This window comes from Elephantulus edwardii, unplaced genomic scaffold (assembly GCF_000299155.1).
Source record: "Elephantulus edwardii isolate Elephantulus edwardi_28Jun2011 unplaced genomic scaffold, EleEdw1.0 scaffold00091, whole genome shotgun sequence".
NCBI classification, from domain to species: Eukaryota; Metazoa; Chordata; class Mammalia; order Macroscelidea; family Macroscelididae; genus Elephantulus; species Elephantulus edwardii.
The window spans coordinates 2,000,825-2,021,449 of NW_006399841.1; the positions used below are offsets into that span (position 1 = coordinate 2,000,825).

At 39.9% G+C, this 20,625-nt stretch overlaps 1 protein-coding gene across 2 annotated transcripts in view; it reads right to left on the minus strand.

The window, feature by feature from the left end:
* Nucleotides 1–648: 648 nt before the first annotated feature.
* Nucleotides 649–20,625, minus strand: part of GOLGA4 (golgin A4) — an 82,275-nt gene continuing 62,298 nt past the window's right edge. The window contains exons 20-22 of one of the 2 annotated variants that reach the window (XM_006890597.1): nucleotides 13,662–13,765; nucleotides 8,777–8,863; nucleotides 649–672 (exon numbers count right to left, since the gene is read on the minus strand). In XM_006890597.1, coding sequence (XP_006890659.1) covers nucleotides 649–672; nucleotides 8,777–8,863; nucleotides 13,662–13,765 — 215 coding nt within the window. Of the gene's footprint in view, nucleotides 673–2,637; nucleotides 2,668–8,776; nucleotides 8,864–13,661; nucleotides 13,766–20,625 lie in introns of those variants that run through there. The other variant, XM_006890598.1, reaches the window with a different exon arrangement.

A 20,625-nucleotide genomic window follows, 5' to 3' on the forward strand; every position in this document is an offset into this window, starting at 1 on the left:
TGTCTGTTCCTTTAAGATGACATAGTCAATAGTCACAGATCTGCATACAATTTTGTATTGACTATTTACAATTTACAGTAGTATTATTTCCTCTGAAAAGTGTTAAGTACAAAAGCTAAGTAAACAATGAGGTACTGCCATTTGATTTATTGTGTCATAGCTTAAAGAGCTAGTCTTTAGCAAATACTCAACAAATCAATCAGGATAAAATAGTTAGTTAAATGCTTTAATTTATCAGAAAAAAAGCCACTGAAGTTTCACCTCAAAATGTATTGCACAAGTCTTTTTTTAAATCATCTTAAAAATAAATAGGAAAGGATAACAGGTCTCTAAAAAGGATACAAGGAATAAGAAACAAACACTGCAGTGTTTTAAATCAGATTATTAAAGTTATCTTTTAAATAACATAAACTCTTCCCAACAGAAAACTGAAGAAAAAAGAAAAATAAAACACACACAAAACTGTCCCCATTTCTCCACCAATAGAATCTATTTTAAAGGCAGTCTGCAATGTATCTGTGGGGTCAAATTTTTCTTGGTCTTCTCGCTACATTAGAGACCTTGAATAACAACTTGATTCTCAAAGATTTACGAATGTGGATCGTTTTCCACACAGCTGGCTTGCCCTGTATCATCCTCCCCATTTCTTCAAGAAGAAGATCGAAGCCATGACTGAGAAAAGAAAAAGAAAAAAGAATTAACAACAAAAGTTTTTCTCTTCAAAGTCAGTATTTTGGGAGTTGGGTTTTGTTTGTTGTTTTTTTTAAAATAAGCTTTTATTTTATCATCTGTGGAATATAGTAGAGAAGTGGGAAAATTCTAAATATTCAACCTTAAATCTTCTAAAAAAATATGTTCTTAGAATAATTCAAACTGACCATTAGTCAGCAATTCTGGACAATATCTTTGAAAGCAGTTTGGCGGTATAACTTTTCACTGGGCACAGAGCGCTGCCAAGTCCTAACCGCAACACTCACGTCTTACTGTGCTAACGTGACCAAACCTCGCCTGGATGCAGCTCCTCAGACTGCATTTAAAGGGAAGGAGCTGCTCCCTCTAAAGTTCATTTTCCTACAGACAGCAATTCTCCCAGAACGATGGGCACTGCAGCCAAAGAGAAACAGTAGTTCGGTGTTAAAAGCTAAGCGTACACAAAATGCAATGAGAAATGAAGCCACGATCTTCCTAATGAGGCTTCCTTCTCAGATTAAAATATAAGAACCATGTCCAATGTCTCAAGTATGAAGTACAAAATACCACAAAAATAAATCACCAAATAATTAAACAGAGGCAATCTTTCCATACATATCTGGTGTAAGGAGACAGGATTTTAAAGACTTCTCAACTTGGACATGAATGTATGTCTTTCTCAGGAGACACAAGTCGTCTCGAGGTTACAAATGAACAAGTTCTCCTATCTTTACGTGGATTCTGTAAAGGCGTGACAGGTGCGTATGGTTCTTATCTAACTTTAGTGAAGACAAGGCTTGAAGTCTCTTCCATGACCTAAAAGCTGCAGCAAGGAAGGTAAAGTATCCTGAAGAACTTGTCAGCAGGCATTGCTCCAGTCATTCTAAAGTCAGGGTAAACTTACATAACAAAGGGCAGAGGGGAGTTCTCAGTAGGGCATCTGTAACCTGCAGACTGCCTGTGTCCTCAATAGCATGTTATTTGTAAAACTAATTCAATGCTGGGCCTAGAAGCCTAATGATTAAAACAGATCTTGTCTTAAATTCCTTTGCCAGCTATTATTTTGAAACCTCAGCTTGAGCTACAGTGGGAAATGAAACTTTTGCATGTTTCAACAACACTGCACCTTGTCAGAGACGTGAAAGACTGAAAAAGACATGCCAACCAAATGCAAATGTGCAATCTGTGGAGTATATTCTGGGTTTTTTAAAGATAATGAAAGGCATTATTTGGAAAACAGAATACTTGGGGGAGACAGTTAACGAGAGAGGGAGGAAAAAGGGGAGCAGTGTTTAGAAGTACTGTTACTTAGCAACAACTCCATTTAATCAAAGCCGGCTGCTTAAGGTCGCCTCAGGATCTGGGGCAACACACTGGCTTTCTGCTCAGGAAGAAACAAAACCCTAATAGCTGTCATTATTTTAGGCTAGCTCTCACTCTAATTAAGCTTTATTTTTTCATTCTGAATTTGTAAAATGTATTACTCTCTTTTACCTACAAAACTACTTCCCCCCCTCCTCATTTATTTATTCATTTCAAAGACACTTCTTGGAAAACGAAAACCAAAATATAAAATACAGTCAAACCAATATAAAATAAAACTTTTAAAACAAAATACATAGTACTTTTGCAGCCCTTTAACAAGATTTCAAATAGCAGTTTTGAAACTTACACCTGCTATTTAAAGGTGTTTATCATTATAATAATGTATATTATTGATGATTATGTAGCTATATGCAAGAATTAACAGATAAATCAGAATTTATGGATTAAAATGAACAAAAAATATTTCTATTGACCACATAATCATATGTTCATTAAGCAAAAGAGCAAAAGAATTATAGCAAAAGGGTTAGTATCATGCAACACAGTTGATTTTTGTACAAAAGACACAAGACATTAGACTTCACTCACCACAGGCTAACTAAGCACAGACTGATGGTTTACTCAGAAGAGACCACTGCGAGCTGAAGTAAACTACAAAGCCAGGAAGAAGAAAAAAAAGCTTACTGGGTTAGCTTTAAAACTCAGTGTAATACAGATTACACGTGTATAGTAGCTTAACAGGATTCAAAAGAATAGACTTAAATTTCTCTCAAATTTCCTCAAAGCAAGAGAGAATAGGCAATGTATAAGAAATCCGTAATAGCTTTAGCCATCACAAGTAAACTTACAGAGCTGAGACATTTTTAAACAAAAATTAAAAGCACACTTTACACCTTTATGTATTTATATACTCGGGGAACTAGGGAGTGACTCTTTGCTTTGTAAGAATATTTAATAAAAACCTCAAACTTGAACGCACTGCCATCAAGGCAGAACTACCTCACAGCCGGCCGCGGCACGGGGTTTCCCAGGCTGTACAAGCCCCGGGCCTGAGCTGGCGGTGGATTTGAACCTCCAGACCGCACAGCCGCTGGGTCAGCAGTGCAATCCCTTCCAGGTAATGCCAGCCGAGCTCCTCATCAAAGAAACCATTCCTGTCAGTTTTCTTGAAAGATACATTAAAAGCTGGTCTAAGTAATCTCAATTTATCATCAAAACTTTTCAGTAAAATGCTAATTAATTTTAAATAACATCTGTCTATATGGTGATTTTGAGCTGCGGTGCTGGAGAAGAGTATTGAATGTACCATGGACTGCCAAGAAAACAAACAGATTCATTGTAGAGAGGGTTAAACCAGGCTGCTCCTTGGAGGCAAGGATTCTGGGGCTTCGCCTGACATACTTTGGACATGTTGTAAGGAGAGACAGGTCTTTAGAGAGGGACATCATGCTGGGTAGAGTGGAGGGACAGCGCAGGAGGGGAAGACCCTCTATGAGGTGGATTGATTCAGTGACTGGGGTAATCGGGATGGGTGTGTCAGAGGCAATGAGATTGGCACAGGATAGAGCACGGTTTAGGGCTTGTTGTACATAGGGTCGCTATGAGTCGCAAACGACTCGATGGCACATAACAACAACAACCTCTATCAATAATATATCACTGAATAACTGTCTTGTAATCCAATAGTATATCAGAAATGGCTTCAAGAATGGGAAGTCAACCAGAAATTTCACTGCACAAAAACCTAGTCACTGCAGCAAACCTTCTTAAATAATCTTATGTCTTGTTTTGAAAGAATCATAGTTCAAAAGCACTTGTTTTTAAAACAGCAAATACAGGGGTTGTTTATAAAATCTGGACCTATACCTGGAAAGTGTGACTAATCTCAGAAGTCTCATTCCTCTTTTACAGTTAATGTGAAATTAGTAAAAAGCAGCAAACTTAAAGGACAAAATACTTGCAACACGCAATACAATAAGGCTAATTTAAGAAACCCGCATCAAGTACACACCCCGCATGCGTATGGATGTTTCTGGATTCTATGCTTCTAAGAGATGAAAAACTGAAAATACCATGCGTCCATAAAGCAGAGACCGGTCAACTAATTTATAGGATAGCCATTTAATAACACATACAGCCAGCCATTAAAAAGGAATGAAGGAGATCAGTGTGTTAGGAAGTAAAATACTGTAACAAAAATATACTAAGTGAACTAAGCAAGTTGTTAGTATACATTTAGTCTCATTTCTAAAAATAAGTAATAAAGGAATAATTCTGTTTATGAAGCTTAGAAATTTCTAAATCATTTACAGAGGTGACCATGACATGGTGAGAATAGACTGAAGGCTTAAAATCATAAGGAATGTCCTCTCTAAAAAGTATGTCCCCAAGCTGTAATGTGCCCTGCAATGATGACATGCTACACACGTCCCTCTCAAGAGAACAACGGATGATATGACAGTGTCTGTTACCACCTGTCAGTGTCATTTGTACTTGTTTCCTGAATCCATCTCACATGTATCCACTGAGCCAATGAAGGGAGAAAGGTAAGCGAGCATTATTTTTTTTTTTCATTTTTTTAAATTAATTTTAATGAAAGTTTACAGAGACTTAGGATTTCCAGTCATTCATTGTTGTACATTTCTCCTTGCCCACTCCCTCCCCCACCAAATCACTCTTCTCATTGAAAAGAAAAAGAAAAATGCTTTCACTGTTATGCAATCCCTCCCCCCCAAGTCCACTCCACTATGCAGCCCTCACTCTGGACTTCTGTAATGACAAGAATACCCATTCATATGTCCCTTTTAAACAGTATTCTCCCTCATCTGTTTCAATGCAATATATACATCATTCCTCTCCTCCTTTTCTGTCTTCTTGAGAGATGTCAGTCCCATTTTACAACAGTGGCACTATGCAATATTTTCCTTTTTTTTTTTAATATTTGCCCTTTTGTGACTGAAATATTTCACTCAGCATAATGTCCTCCAGGGTCAACAGTTTTGAATAATAATATATGAGTTCTTCGGTTTTCAATAAGCAAGCATTCTTGCTGGACTGGAAGCCTTCTGCTTCCAGTTAGAAATCCCAACCATGCTCTATGATTTAATCTTACTTGATAGGGAGCAGTTTCTCATCTACGAAACACACCGTAAATATCAGGTGGTGGTTGTTATTGTCGGTTGCCATGAAGACAGTAGTGACTCCTGCAAACCCCTGTGACAGACAGAATTGCTCCATGAGGTCTTGAAAGCTGTGACCTTTCCAAAGACGATCACAAGGCCTCACTCTTTAGGCAACACTGGGTTGGCTCAAACCACCAACCTTGTGGCAAGCAGTCAAGTGCTCCGTCGTATGTGCCACCCAGAGACTCCTGAAATTGGTGTAAGCTCTGAAAGCACAAGTGATAACTGTTGTATTCTGCAGTGGGATTTTTCAAGTAAGGAGGATAAACAAAGTATAGGAGGGAAAAATGTTGAAACAGGCAGACAGGAAAATATCAACTGGCAGTCATGGCAAGAATCTGATCAATGACACAAAGGGTCACAAAGCAAAGTCTTTACAAAGTAAAACTCCCTATGCAACTAACCTACGCAAAGACAAGAGAGCTGTATACGCTCAGCACCAAGTGCAGTCCACGCTGTGACAGGCACACAAGAGCGCTACACACAGTTAGCACCAAGTGCGGTCCACGCTGTGACAGGCACACAAGCGCGCTACACACAGCACCAAGTGCGGTCCACACTGTCACAGGCATCTAAAAATATCAAGAGACAGTTTCGGTGTTTATTCCTGCTTTTCATCCTTTAAAGGTAAAATTTAAAAATAAATAAAACGAAACCAAAAAGCAGTCAAGGGTGCTGATTTTAAGAGAAGGGAAACTGTGTCTGCAGGTTTACAACAAAAAAGAACACTGGTCCACCTGCAGCTCACCTTCAAGACTAACAGGACAAAGAGCTTTCCAATGGGTATTTAATAAACTCTGAGAACTTTGTTTTCCACAGACTTTGTTCTCATGTTCTGCTAGGAAAAGAGAACTCACTGTTCTCGGCAGTGATGTAATGAGCATTAGCTCAACGAGCAGGGCTTGTTTAAAACCAGTGAGTCTTACTGCTCATTTGACAGCAATCCTAAGGCAGACGATGGGGCTCTTAGTAGAACCTCCTCAAGCAGTGATGTCAGGTGGGCCTACAGTGCGTCCTGCGAACAACACGAAGCAATGGTCAAGAGGAGAAAGGTCCTCTGAACATCAAACAGCAGCAACTCCACTGGGAATGAACATGTATACATGCTGCATACGCTCATACAGACAGACTATTTTAAATCATTCTTAGTAATATTTATTAAATCTCTCTGGAGACTAAGGTGCTATCACTTGTTGTGCATCAGAGGGTTGGACAATGACCAAGGAGGATAGAAGGAGAATTAATGCTTTTGAGCTGTGGTGCTGGAGAAGAGTATTGAGAATACCATGGACTGCTAGGAGAACAAACAGATTCAGCCTGGAAAGGGTTAAACCGGGCAGCTCCTTGGAGGCAAGGATTCTGAGGCTTCGTCTAACATACTTTAGACATGTTGTAAGGAGAGACCGGTCCTTGGAGAGGGACATCATGCTTGGGAGGGTGGAGGGCAGACGCAGGAGGGGAAGGCCCTCTGGGAAATGGATTGATTCAGTGACTGGGGCAATCGGGACTGAGTGTGTCGGAGACAATGAGATTGGCACAGGACAGAGCAGAGTTTAGGGCTGTTGTACATAGGGTCGCTATGAGTCGCAAGTGACTCGACGGCACATAGCAACAACACAACAATAATATTTATGAATCTTACCAATTTTAAGTTGATAAATCTTATCAATATTTTTTATAAAAAATATTTTCCTAAACTGAACCAAAAAGACAGAATAGTATCCACAGGTTCAAACTTCACTTTCACACTTTAATTTTTCACAAAGACACAGTTGTCTCACTTGTTGAAGAAGACAAATTCTATTCCCAGTAACTAAAAGCCTAAACAATTTGATTTTCACTAAAATTTACTTTAATTCTTCTGTATTGATAAAAGGATTATATTATGGTGATACATTTATTTATTTATCAAAAAATGCATAACCAGCAGAAACGATACAGAAGTACATACAGCATGCCTCTCGGGATGTCAAGATGAATTTAGGAGGAGCCAAGAAGAGGTTTCCAGAAGGTGCTCAAGGCACTGGGGTCTCATCAACACTGACCATGGTTAGCGGTAGGTCAGCACCTTCACAGAGGGGTAAGTACTGAGACCATTTCACTTGAAGGGGACAAGCTTTCCATCTGGGCCATTTCCAAATGCTTGGTTGAATTCTATGGGTTAGAACTAGAACATAGGTAAACAGAGGCAGATCGGAGCTTGTTAAAGAAACACACTGTGTCAGAGATAAAAGTAAATGCACCAAAACAAATGGATAGGGAAGCTCTGGTATATTCACACAATGGAGTATTATGCTTCATTGAAAAACAAGGAACTCAAGCAATAGTATTCAAAATGGGTGACCCTGAAGGATATTATGCTGAGTGAAATATCTCAGTCACAAAGGGACAAATACTGCATGGTGCCACTGTTGTAGAATGGGTCTGACATCAGGGATGGGGTATGACAGAAAAAACGGGATAAATTATGTATATTATATTGAAACAGATGAGGGAAAGAACAGATTAGAGGTGATATATGATGGAGTATTATGGTTAGTACAGGAATCCAGAATGAAGGTTGCATAGAGACGTGTACTCAGGGTGGGGGGCTGGGGGGAAGGGATGGGGGAATTGTATACTAATGAAGGAAATTTTTTTTCTTCTTTTTCTTTTCGGAGAGGGGAGGGAGAAAAGTGTGGCAATGAAAGAATGGAAATCCAAAACCTCTGTAAATGTCTATTAAAATTAATTAAAAAAAAATTAAATGCACCAGGGAGTAATTAGTGTCTTACTCCTTATTACTAGAGACACCAGATGTATACTACCTCCCCACAGCGGAGAGGACCCTTACTCACTTAGGTCAGAAAAGAGAAGGGAGAAGCCACTCTGGGGATAACAAAATATGTAAGGAAATTGGGGGGAGGGTGGCGAAGGTACTGTAGACCAAGACAAGGAAAGGTAGTACGGAGAGAGAACTAGGGTCAGGGCCCAAAGGTCAGAGGTTTCACACTCTGATTAAAGCGGATCTTCTTAATGAATAAACAGCCCAGGGCTAAAGTTAAGTGTGGAGAATTTTTGCGTAATTTATCAAGTGTGTATTTCATTTTCAATAGATGACCAATTGTTTCAATTTTAATAATTCAATTATCGGTTTATATTTCCATGATAGACAAAGCTCAAAAATGTTTTCTTCCATCAGTAATTATTTGTATTTAGAAATAACTTGGAGTAAAAAAACCTGTCATCTATTAAACATTTAATCTTGTGATATAACCTGGTTTAAGAAATTATTAGAGCTACCAAAAAAAAAAAAATACCTTTTCTATACTTTTCATAAACAGCCCAAAGTTCTGGAAATCCCATATAGCATATATGGAAGTCAACCTCATATATGCTAGTATTTTCCCCTTCATGGTACCCATTCACCTTTGCCTTTGATTAAACAGTCTTAATGTGGATTTCCTCTCATTTTTCAGTCTATAGCACAAGACTTCTTTATATATAGACACACACATAGTTTACCAACTCAAAGTCTTTATGAGTAAGACAGAATACAGACAGATGAGATAAAAATCTTCTATTTTAACTCTACTTACCGTCAGCCGGGCATCTTCTCTTTCCAGAATTTTCTGAGTCTGATCATCAGGGAACTTCAGTACAGTAGTTATAACTTTAGCCATTGTCTACAAGAAAAACGAGAGCTGTTCACTCGCAGCCAGGGAAGCAAGAGAAACGGCAGCCCATTCTGACAAGTTCTGCTGGTGGGACTCTTAAGTGTTTTCAATGAAAGCCATGACCAAAGAAGTATGATGTGAAGGTCTTAAGTCAACGGATAGCAGCCAACCCCAGAATTTCAACTGGAAAGGACTCCTCACAATATCTGGCTTGATAGAATTTTTAAAAGATGTCATTACAATAGCATGAAGCTATATAAAGTTCTAGTCTTGATCGTTTGTGTTATTAAGATGAATCTTCACTACTCATTCATTCCGTAAGGCCTTTCCTCTGTAGAATTCTATCTAAGGAATGCTGCATTGCCAAAACATGTGCTCTTGCTCCAAAGCCCAGGATTCAGCACCCCCCACGTTCCTCTTTAACGGAATCACATCATATATCTCATCAACACGGGCTACTGCATGAACATGAACATGCTCGACTATAATCATCAAAACATGCACAACATCAGCCTAAAAGAAATACAAATTACATCTTAAATAAACACAAGATGTTTTGTTGGGTAGAGAAACATGATGAATCAAAACATTACACATGGTGGCTTGCAAAAAAACAAGATCATAAATTGTGCAGATCTAAATAATATACCGTGAGTCAGACTGTCACCCATAAGTTCGTGGAAAAGTCTCCTCAAAGGCTGAAACTCCCTATTTTGTATCAAGGTGGGATGTTTTGAGGAAGACAGAGAGGAAAGAAGATATTGCTCATGAAACAAAGAGGATAACAAGTTCAGTGCTTCACATACAAAACCAAGGGGCAGTGCTCTCCTAGGGGGTGGGGGGGCTCGGGGATTCTCGCATTTGATGGGAGGGTAGCCCAACGCAGAGACTCTAACACTCTGTTCATGGTTACACATTGGTACGACTGTGTGTGTGCATGTCTGTGTCTGTGGGTTCACATATGTCCATGGGGTGGGGTGGGGTGAAGGGACAACATCTCATAGCCTAGGGCAGGTCATCAAGGAGAGAGGGCATAATGGATTCAACCAACATTTCTGGCAAATTATATCATGAGGAAAAAAGTGCAATTATTTCCAGGAAGAAAAGGAACTACTGGTTTAAAAACACCTATTACAAGCTAAGCCTCGGTAATTTTACATATTTATTTCTAGAGTTTATTTCAATAGATCAAGTAGGACTATTCCTCAGCCATAAACTTCACACACGAAGACTTTCGGCCTTCTTGTTCCTTTTATTTCTCCTGGGGGTGGAGGAGATTAAAGAGAGACATTTACAACAATTCCAAAAACATTTTCAAGAAACTCTCATCTTTTCATTTTTATTGTACTGCGAACCCCCAAAAGTGGCACCTCTCTGGTGGTTCAAAGCCACCCAGTGGCTCCATGGGAGAAAAGTGGACAGTCTCCTCCTGTGTGATTGAAAGCTTTCTGCAAGCCTGACAGAGAGTCGGCTATGAGCCAGTCCGAACCGAATGCCAACACATTTTGAGGGATGGGGGGAATGTTGTACTAAACTGAAGTCTGAAATTCAAGCGTGAAAATATGTGTGGTGATACGAAATGGCAAAAGAAACAGGATCATGCAATTATTTCCATATTTCGCTAATTAGAACTGAAACAATTCTGTGTGGTTTCTGGTGTACAGACTACAGAGATCATTTTTACGGCATTCTGGTAGTGGAGCCGACAGGAAGTTGCACTGTGAACCCCTTACAGGCCACACACGCCTCCGTGGCAGTTTGGATCCACCAGGAGCTGTAAGGGAAAAGCATGGGCAACCCCGTCCTGTGCAATTTACAGCCTCAGAAACCCAATGGAGGGTCATTCCTACTTCATGGCAGTGAGGTTTTTAGATCAAAAAAATCTAAAATCTCAGGATCTGCAGTAATAAAAATTCTTAAATGTCAATAACTTTAAAAATTCAAAGAATCAAAAAGTCCAATCACACTGACTATGGTGAACAAAGGATTGTAGCTAGAGGTCTCTTCACCTTTGTTGCTGTGGCTGTGAACACTAAAGCGTGGATTCAACTTTATGCTGGCTGTTAAACTGAACTGTATCCATTTCAGAATTTCCAGCTGATCGCTCAGTAAAGACTTCAAAGTTCTTCCCTGGCTTGCCCAAAAACACTGTTAATGGAGAAGCCCCTTAAAGACTTCTCTGCCAAATCCTGAGAAGGAAATCCGACTGTCTACAATCAAATCTTATAACCAAATCCTCAGGCCCTGGGGTGAAGGAAAGTTCAAAGGAGCCACCTGGTGTAGAAGGGACCTTCCCTGCCAGGTTTACCTACAGGAGAGGACTCTTCAATGTCTCTTAGATGGAGACACTTTCCTGAAAGAGAGAACAGGCTGAATGTCAGTATCAATAAGGTGGTTGTTATGTGTCAACGAGTGGGAGTTGACCCATACCTGCCCCTTCAGCAAGTTTTCCGAGTCTGCAGATCACACAGGAGCAATGAGCCATCTTTCTCCAAGGGAGCAGCTGGTGGATTTGAACCACCTGCCTCTGGGTTGGCAGTACAAATCCTAACCACTAAGCCACCAGAATTCCCTATCAACAATATCATGGAGGATTAAAACCCAAGAAAAAGGAGGACAAGAACTGAAAAGGACGGGACTTTACTAAAAACCGTATTTTATGAACGTGTATCTTATATATATATTTTTTTTTAAAAAAAGGGTCTTCTGGAAAAAGAAGTCATCTGCCTCATAAAATACGGACTCTGAGGAAAAGCAGATGAAGATGGCAGGAGGTGACATACAGACCTGCCAGAGGACCGCAGACGGCAATCAATCACAAAACACATAACATACGCTGGACTCCTTCTAATCTCGTCTCTGTTTCAAATTGTTAATTTATAGAAAGTAGACAAAACAGTAAATGGTAAAGGTCAGTCCAAAGCCAGGTCTGATCTTACCAACTCCTATGGGAAGTTGTTGAGGGCTACCTTCCAAGGCCTGCAGGGAAACCTCTCAAAGTGTTCCAAGTCCTCCACATTCAGCCCGGCCCTAGAACACAGCACTTCCTCCTCACAATCTTGACATATGTTTGAGACAAACTGTTTGCCATTCCAAAAATCTACACTTAATGTCCTGCCTCAAAACTGCTGAGATACCCTCTCACCTCACTCATTTGTCAAAACCTAATCCTTTCTTGAAAGCCCAGCACTAGAGCATCTTCTCCATGTGCTCCCCTTGACCTTCCCACATGTAAATAAGGGGACTCTGGTGCTCACGTCCGGCCCTCCCTACATTCTGCATCATCTTATTCTGCATTATAATAAGCTCCGACTGGACATACTCAGCTCCTTGATGGAGGGAAGGTGCCAAGTTTTAGCTATCGATCCTGACGACCCACAAAGGGCTGCATGTAGTAAATACTTAATAAACGTATAGTACATTTAACTGAATACTGAGGCTCATTTTCAATATTTACCTGGAAACTGTGATAGCAGAATGATACTCTAGTTCTTCCTTTTTAGGAGCCAGGAAAGTGCAATGAATGTGGACGATAAAGATCAGGGAGAGAGGGCACTTCTCCTAACATGGACTCGCCGTGAGGTTTTGGGTGAGGCCACTGGTGCCTTGGGGCACAAAGGCACACCCCAGAGCTGCTTCAGGGCTCTGAAATGAGCTCAGACTTAGCTGAGCCAGCACTACCCTTGAACGTATCTCAACATTTCTGGGAGACTCAACTCTGCATAGATCCCACCCTGTCGAAATTCTCAACTTCCAGAAGAAACACGCTGAGGCGGTCAGCCTCTTCAGGTCACAGGGTAAAGGATAAATTATTGAACAATAATCTTGGGAATGTAGCTTTAGACTCAATAAGAAGCCAAAGTAGCTAAGGTTTTCTAATAGGCTTTTTATTTTTAAAATTTTTGAGGTTCTCCTTAATGCAACAACAAAGTAATCTTAAATAATCAACTATTCAATCCAAGTGGTTGTCAAGTAAGGACATAGAGTAAGAGAACACTAACTTTTGTATGAATCAGAAACACTTCAACATAGAATTTTAAAATACTAATTGCTTTCAAAGCGAGAAAGCCCAGCGTCCCAATCATAGCCGAGGTAAAATACACAAAAGTAAAAAGTTGAAACAATGCTAAAAACAAATGGATTTAAATGAAAACTTTTGCTTGGGGAATGGCTCAAGAGTTTCCCAAGTACATTCAATTGAAGACATTCAATTCTCAAATACCTAACATGATTAAGGCTATGTTTTAAAAACAATTTAAGAAAGAGACTCCTACATTCGAAGACCTTATATAACAAATTAACCAAGCAACTACTCCAATGGTGTAATAGTCAATGTTGGACTAGTCAATATTAGATTATATGGAATAGTCACTATTTCATTCATGAAAGGATAATTTTTTTACAATGATTATAATATTTTAAAATCTCGCTAGTAGCCATTCTTAATTATGATGATGTCCAGTACTATTCATATTATTCTGAAGTCTCCTCATAAATCTATTCTCCTGTAATTGATTTGAGGTCAAACTCCCAAAATAACCAAATATTTTCCAAGCCATTCCCGAGTTAATACAATTTAAATTTTCAGCATTTCGCATCCTTCAATGGCATTTTTTAAAAATCAGACTTTTATAAAGAGGCAACAAATATAAGATCTGCCAATTCACTTTTGTGGACTGAGAGCAATAATTTACTAGTAATATATCTATCAGTAATAAACATATGGCATCATTATTTGCAGAGGAAGTGGGGCTTATTCCCTATCAAATTAAGCCACACACCAAATTAACAGATATGATTTTGATACCTTAGTCTCCCGACCCATCATATACTCAAAAAGGACTTTCCGCAAATACTCAAATTCAGTAGGTTCTCCAAAGAGTGAGACCTCAGCGTGGTGTATATTGCCACCTGTCAAATAAAAAAGCAGAACACATTACAAAGACACAATCAAACAAACTACAAATTACTCTGAAAACAGACAAACTGAAAAGCACAAAGTGGAACAAAGAGAAGCTTTACTTTCTATCAACACTAAATTACACTATCTACATTAAATCAACTTTGTTGCTGTTATTGTGTACCACTGAGTCAAAACCGACCCACAGCTGACCCTCTAGTGGGTTTTCAGAGGCAGTTTATTGCAAGGGAGGAGACTGTCCATCCCTCTCCCGTGCAGTGGCTGGTGAATTCGAACCACATGCCTCTGGGATAGCAGTGCAATTTCTTACTAGGCCACCAGAGTTTCCTATATCACACATGTTGTTTGTTGTTATGTGCCGTTGACTCATAGCTTGTGACTCATAGCGACCCTATGTACAATATCACACATAGACACATTAATATATAGACACACACATACACACACATACGCCATTGTTGTGTACCATCAAGTGGGAACCGACCCACAGCGGACCTTTGAGCGGGTTTTCAGAGGCAGTTAGTCGCACAGGAGGAGAATGCCCATTTTTTCCCCAGAGTAGCTAGTGGCTTTGAACCACATGCCTTCAGGACTGCACATTATATATTTATGATGGGTTCACAGGCTATGAATTGTGCTTTACTCGATGGCAATCAACAACAACAACAACATACACACATACTTTAAACAATCTAATTGGGATTTTTTTTCCCTTAGAAGTGAAAATGATAGGAATTTTATTTCTTAGATTTTCACAATCTTTTGATCACTTTTCTCTCTGTCACAATAATTTCAGAAGGTTCCACTCAGATGCCATATAGGTGGCAGGATTCTCATTTTCCAGGGGGGAGAATGGGGTTCAGTTCCTGACCCATACACCTCATGTGCTACCACCATCACTACGTCGCTGGTGTCTTGCCTGCTGCCGTGACGTGCACAGGCCTCGGCAGAGCTACAGAGGAAGGTGAGTAGGGACACAGGCTTGGCCAGGTGCTTCTGAACGCAAGTGGGTGAAAACTACGGATCGCAGTCACTCAGTTCACAAGTGGAGACCGCACAGGAAGGGGAGTTATGGACTGACGTATAAGGAACTGTGGTGTAGTCTGCTTGATGTGGTCCTTCTAGAACATTGTAAAGTGTGGGCTTTCTAACACCCACCAAACGACTGAGTTATTGTTATGTGCTGTCAACATCTACCTGACCCTCCAGTGGATTTTAGGGGCTGCAGATCACCTAGGGGTGAAGACTACTCATCTTTCTCCCTAGAAGCAACTGGTGAATTCACATCTTGTATCTTCGGGCTGGCAGTGTAACTTCTCACCATGAGGCCACCAAAGCTCCCTTAAAAACTGGGCACGATTAGGCAAACGACAGCTTACTAATAATGTAAATAAGATATATAGCACTCTTGTAGGGTGAGGCCGTGTAAATAAGGCGTGTATAATGCTCCCATGGGCCTGGTCAGATTCGCCATCCCACCAGCTTAACATGAGCTATCCCAAAGGTGGGTGAGGAAGACTTCATGGATGTCAAGAAAGAATTGTCACTGGTGTGGCCACTGGACCTGAGATCCCAGTGTTGAAACTTCCGGGATTCATGAGACCAGCAGATATGATGCTGGAGAGAAGTTGTGGGATGGAAAGAAAGACTGAGCCAGGGAGACAGCAGGAATCTGCAGTGGAGAGATGGCAAGGAGAGATAGTAGAGGGGGAGGAACAGAATAAAGAAAGGCGTAGCTGTGAGCCTCTCAGCCCACAGAATAAAAACGGCTGAGGACCTCTGGGCACGAGGTTTACTGGTGGAGAAGGTGCAGCTAGGCATTTGCTGGAGAGGTAGGTTTGCCAATCTGCAGCTCTACGGCTGACCACCACAGACTGAGGCGTGCTTTAAAGGTCACTTAAAATGGCTAAGAGCTTTGTAACAGCTGCCCAGGAAGGGTAGAGGTCAAGACATATGGGTTGAGAGTTCAAGGGTGGGTGGCTTGCCTTTCAGCACAGCTGATAAGAAAAGCTGTTCTAAAGGAAGAATTATATGCTGAATTACTCCTGATTCTTAACTGAAACCTGTTACTTCCTTAATTAGCTTCATAATCTTGAGTTCTGTCTGTGTGTTCTGTGAGGCAGCAATGAGTGCCTCAGGACAGATGGTGTCAGAATTGTTAGCAAGAACTTGCAGGGTGGTGGCCAGGCCTTGCTTCCTAGAAACTGGCCTTGGAGGCTGTTGATGAGGTTCCCCTCACCCCCACCCCATGTGAATTTAGAAGAGGTCAGGCACTGCTGCTCCCATCACTACACCGTTTTTATAGCAACAATCAACCACAAAATTAAAGAAGAGAAGGATTCTTCAAGGCATTTCCCTCCTAAATGTTACGTGACTGGTTTTCTATAATACCAATCTGGATAATGAACAAAATGAATAATTATTTCTATTGAGATTTTAATATCTGAGAATCATTTCTTATATTTCCCTGTACTTTTCTAAATCTAAAGTCACTTAGCTTAAAAGTAGGGTTTCAAAACTATTTTTAAATGCAGGAAAGATAAATGTAAAATATGAATTCTATTAAAGTAGTCTTAAAATATTTTGCAGAAAACATTTTATTATCACCAAAAGTCACAGATAATGGAAAGCACTCCTAAAGAAATGAGAGCTGTAACACGAAAAGGTCAATGTATACTCATGTTAGTATTAGTTATACAAAAGAGAGAAATAACTCAAATGTTCATTGGTAGATGAATGGATAAAGAAACTATGGCACATTCACACAATGGAGTATTATGCAACACTAAAGAACCACAAGGAATTTTAGAAACACTGTATAATATGGAGCTTCTATAGGACATGGTGCTGAGTGGCATGTCAGTCAAAAAACAATTCTTGTGTAAGAAATTATTGTAAGCAATTACTGTAATTAATTTAATTACTGTAAGAAATTAAAGAGAGAATCATTCTTAGATGGTTACCAAGGATGAGAATGGATGGAGAACAGATTAAAGATTAGTAAATACATAAGAATTACATCAAGACGGGTGAAGAGAAAGGTTGCATACCACCAAATATACCTGGCTCCGATGGTTATGTGTCAGCTAAGCTGGCCACAACTCTGAGGAGTTTGGCAGCTAAGTCATAAAGACATATGCCAATTAGATAAAATGCAATCTGGCAGCTAATGCAATGTAATCACACGACATCCGAGGATCTATGTGGTCACCCCATTGTTTCACACCACTGATTTTCAGACAACATTGCTGGTAACTGAGGAGAACATGTGCTTTCAGAACACTGAACTCACTCAAACCACACTGTGCAATACAGAGTTCAAAGTAGCCTAAATGATACATTATTTCCTCTCCAAAAAATATCAGTCTGTTGTTGTTATGTGCTGTCCAGTTGCCTGTGACTCATAGCGACTCTATATACAACAGCCCTAACCCCTGCTCCATCCTGTGCCAATCTTAATGTCATTGACACACCTAGCCGCCCCCCCCCCATTACCCCACTGACTGAATCCATCCATCTCATCAAGGATCTTCCTCTCCTGCACTGTCCCTCCACCCTCCCAAGCATGATGTTCCTCTTCAAGGACTGGTCCCTCCTTGCAACATGTCCAAACTATGTCAGATGAAGCTTCAGAATCCTTGCCTCCAAAGGAGCAGCCTGGTTTAATCCTCTCTAGGACGAACCCGTTCGTTCTCTTATCACTCTATGGTGTATTTAACACTCTTCTCCAACACGACAGTTTAAAGGCATCAATTCTCCTTTTAACACCCCTAGTCTAGCTCTCTGATGCATGACAAGAGATTGGAAAGACCATGGCCTTTATCAGGCACACCTTAGTCTTCAGAGTGACAGCACTGCTCTCTAGTACTCTGGAGAGGTCTCTGACAGCAGACTTTCCCAACTCAATACGTCTTTTAATTTCCTGGCTGCTGATATCAAAAGTGTTGATTGTGGAGCCAAGCAAACTAAAGCTGTTTACAATCTCAATCTCTTCACCATCATCACGATGCTGTCAATCGGTCCCAAGGTGAGAATCTTGTTTTCTTGACGTTGTGCTTCAATCTGTATTAAAGGCTGCAGTCCTTGACCTTCTGCAGCAAGTGCTTCAGGTCCTCCTCAGTTTCAGGAAGCAGGGTTGTGCAGCATTATTTACAAGAACAGATGGAAACAACTCAAATGAACAGTTAAAGAAAACGATGACACATTCACACAAAGAAGTAGTATTTAGCACTAAGAAACAATACGGAATTTTAGAAAATCTGCACAATATGGATAAATCTTGAGGAAATTATACCGAGTAAACTAAGTCAACCACAAATATTGCATAAGATCCCTATTATTAAAAGCAGAGAATTTTTAAGAAGGAAAGGTGTACATGCATAGTGAGAATCATTCTGGGGTGGTTACCAGGAAGGGAAAGGAAGTGAGAAGGGCGTAAAGATGACTAAATAGATGGATGGAGGGAAAGGCAATCTACAGCACAGGGCTGACCAGACATTGTAACTAATTACTTGATTGTAATTAATGTTACAAACCAAAATTCATATACTGACTGAATGGGGGGGGAATCAGTATTACTTACAAACTTACACTCAAGTCACAATATGATAAAAAAAAATAAGTAAAAAGCAGTACTTTCTTAAGAAAAGCAGGATCAGTCTCCAAGCATGGTGTAGGGAGTCTATTGTTCAAATGGCTTTCCTGAGCCACTGCCCTTGACTCTGTCACATGGCTGGGCAAAAACAGGCAAACAGTGTGTGTTAGTCTCTGAGGGTGTTGGCTAGTTTTGTCATTCATTCCACCAGGCTTAAATTGAGCAGGTTTAGTGGCAGAAATACGGAAATCTCACTATCAGGAGGACACACCCTTTGGAGCCAGAAATTCCTGCGCTGCTCAGACCAGGGCTTACAGGAGAGTCGCGGCCACCACAGTGGAGAACCAGACACCCAGTGTGGCACCGAGCTGCCTGGGACTACTCCCTCATGGCGCCAAAGCCGGGGCCTTCATCCAAGCTTGCTCAGGGACCAGGAAGGGGCTGGATGAAAAGATGTCTTCATTGGCAGGATTAAAGGAGGTTTGTAAGACCGACCTAAAGCCGCAGGGCTGAAGGGATGTGCACACACACAGAGAAACTGTCCTAAGAAATCATGTCTTGTTGCCTAACTGAATTGTGACCTGTTAACTTCTCTAATAAACTCCATAATCGTGAGTATGATTCTGGGAGGTCTATGTAGCTATCACAATAGATTTTGGACAGAATGTAAAGAGATGCAGGAGTATGGCAAGCATGTCTAACCTCATGGGAATTGGCTTGTTGTGGATGCTGTTGATGGGGCCTGTTCCCCCTTGTGGAGTTAGTAGAGGTCAGACTTAGCCATCTCCACACTGCCCCCTACTCCACACTTTTTACAATAAGTGACATTTGGAAGGGTTTTTTAAGTAACATTTACAATGCTTTCATTTTTGGGAAAATAAGTCATGTCCTTGTTTTATAACCATTTTCCTCAAAAAACAGTATTATTTTCTAATGAATATGTCTTTCCTTGCCTTCTCACATAATAACATATAAAAGAACTTTCTTCTTCTAATTCTTACTTCGGGTTTTAAGCAATTAAGAGTATAAATTAGCTATTGTTCAAATAAAGATGCTTGCCAAATTGTCTACCCAGTGTCTCCTCACAAGGAATCTTTCCATGTAATTTCCTCTGGGTATTATTCAGCATTTTTCATGTGCTACTTCATCTGGGCTCCATTCCAAAATGTATAACTGCAAAATCCACTTAATTACATTTAACACAATTTTAATCAATTAAGTCTGTTATAATTATATAGTTAAAGCAGGCTTACTCAGAGTTTTTTAAAAAAATGCTTAAGAATGTCTTTTAGAAATAGACTGAATTAGAAAATAAAAACAAGCAACAATTTTTCTGGTTCTAGCCACATCCAAGAATAAATGTAAAGAAAGCGGCAAGGGGACCATTCTGGACAATACATATGACTGGCGGAAATTCTGAAAGACCTAAGTAAATACTGAAATATATTACACTTAGACACTGTAGACTTGATACTACATAAAAATTCCCTGAGATTTTTCTATAAATTCACTGTAATCTTAATAAAAACATTATCCCTCATGTGAGTGTAGGTGTGTAACTTAACAGGCTGACTCTATAAAAAAAATTTATATAGACTTTCAAAGAACTAAGAAAAAGAAAACTATTCTTGGAAAAAAAGAAAGCAAAAAAAACCTCCACAAAATAAGAGAACTTCTCCCTTACCTCTTCATAAGAAGAGATATAAAATTCTTATAAAGTCATAAATCAAAGTGGGATGATTAATGTTATGCATCAACTTGGCCAGGTTATGGTTTCTACGGCTTTGGCTAATCATGATTATACCTACTGTTCCATAATGCAGTCCAATCAATTAATCAACCAGTTGAAGACAGAGTTTCCTTGGGATGCATTCTTGCCTCCAAAGGCATATTTTGGCAGAAATTATTGTCTCTTTATTCCACACGCTGACACCTCATCTATAGATCTTAAGGGCAAAGCCTTGCTTTTACAAAGTCTTGATATTAGGAAGAAGTCTTAATAGTAAGAATGTTAATAATTATTAATCTTAATATAATTAGGAAGAAGTACTGATGTTGAACCTACAGATTTTGGACTTGATCTTTTAAGCACTTGAGCCAATTTGTTGACAGAAATGTTGCTTACTATCTGTGTGTATACACACAGAGGTTCAGCTTCTCACAAGAACCCTAAGATAAGAAGGCGAGGTATCATAGCAGACAGACACAGACAAACTGAGCAATGTACAGACTGTATAGGTCTCAGGACAGATCCTT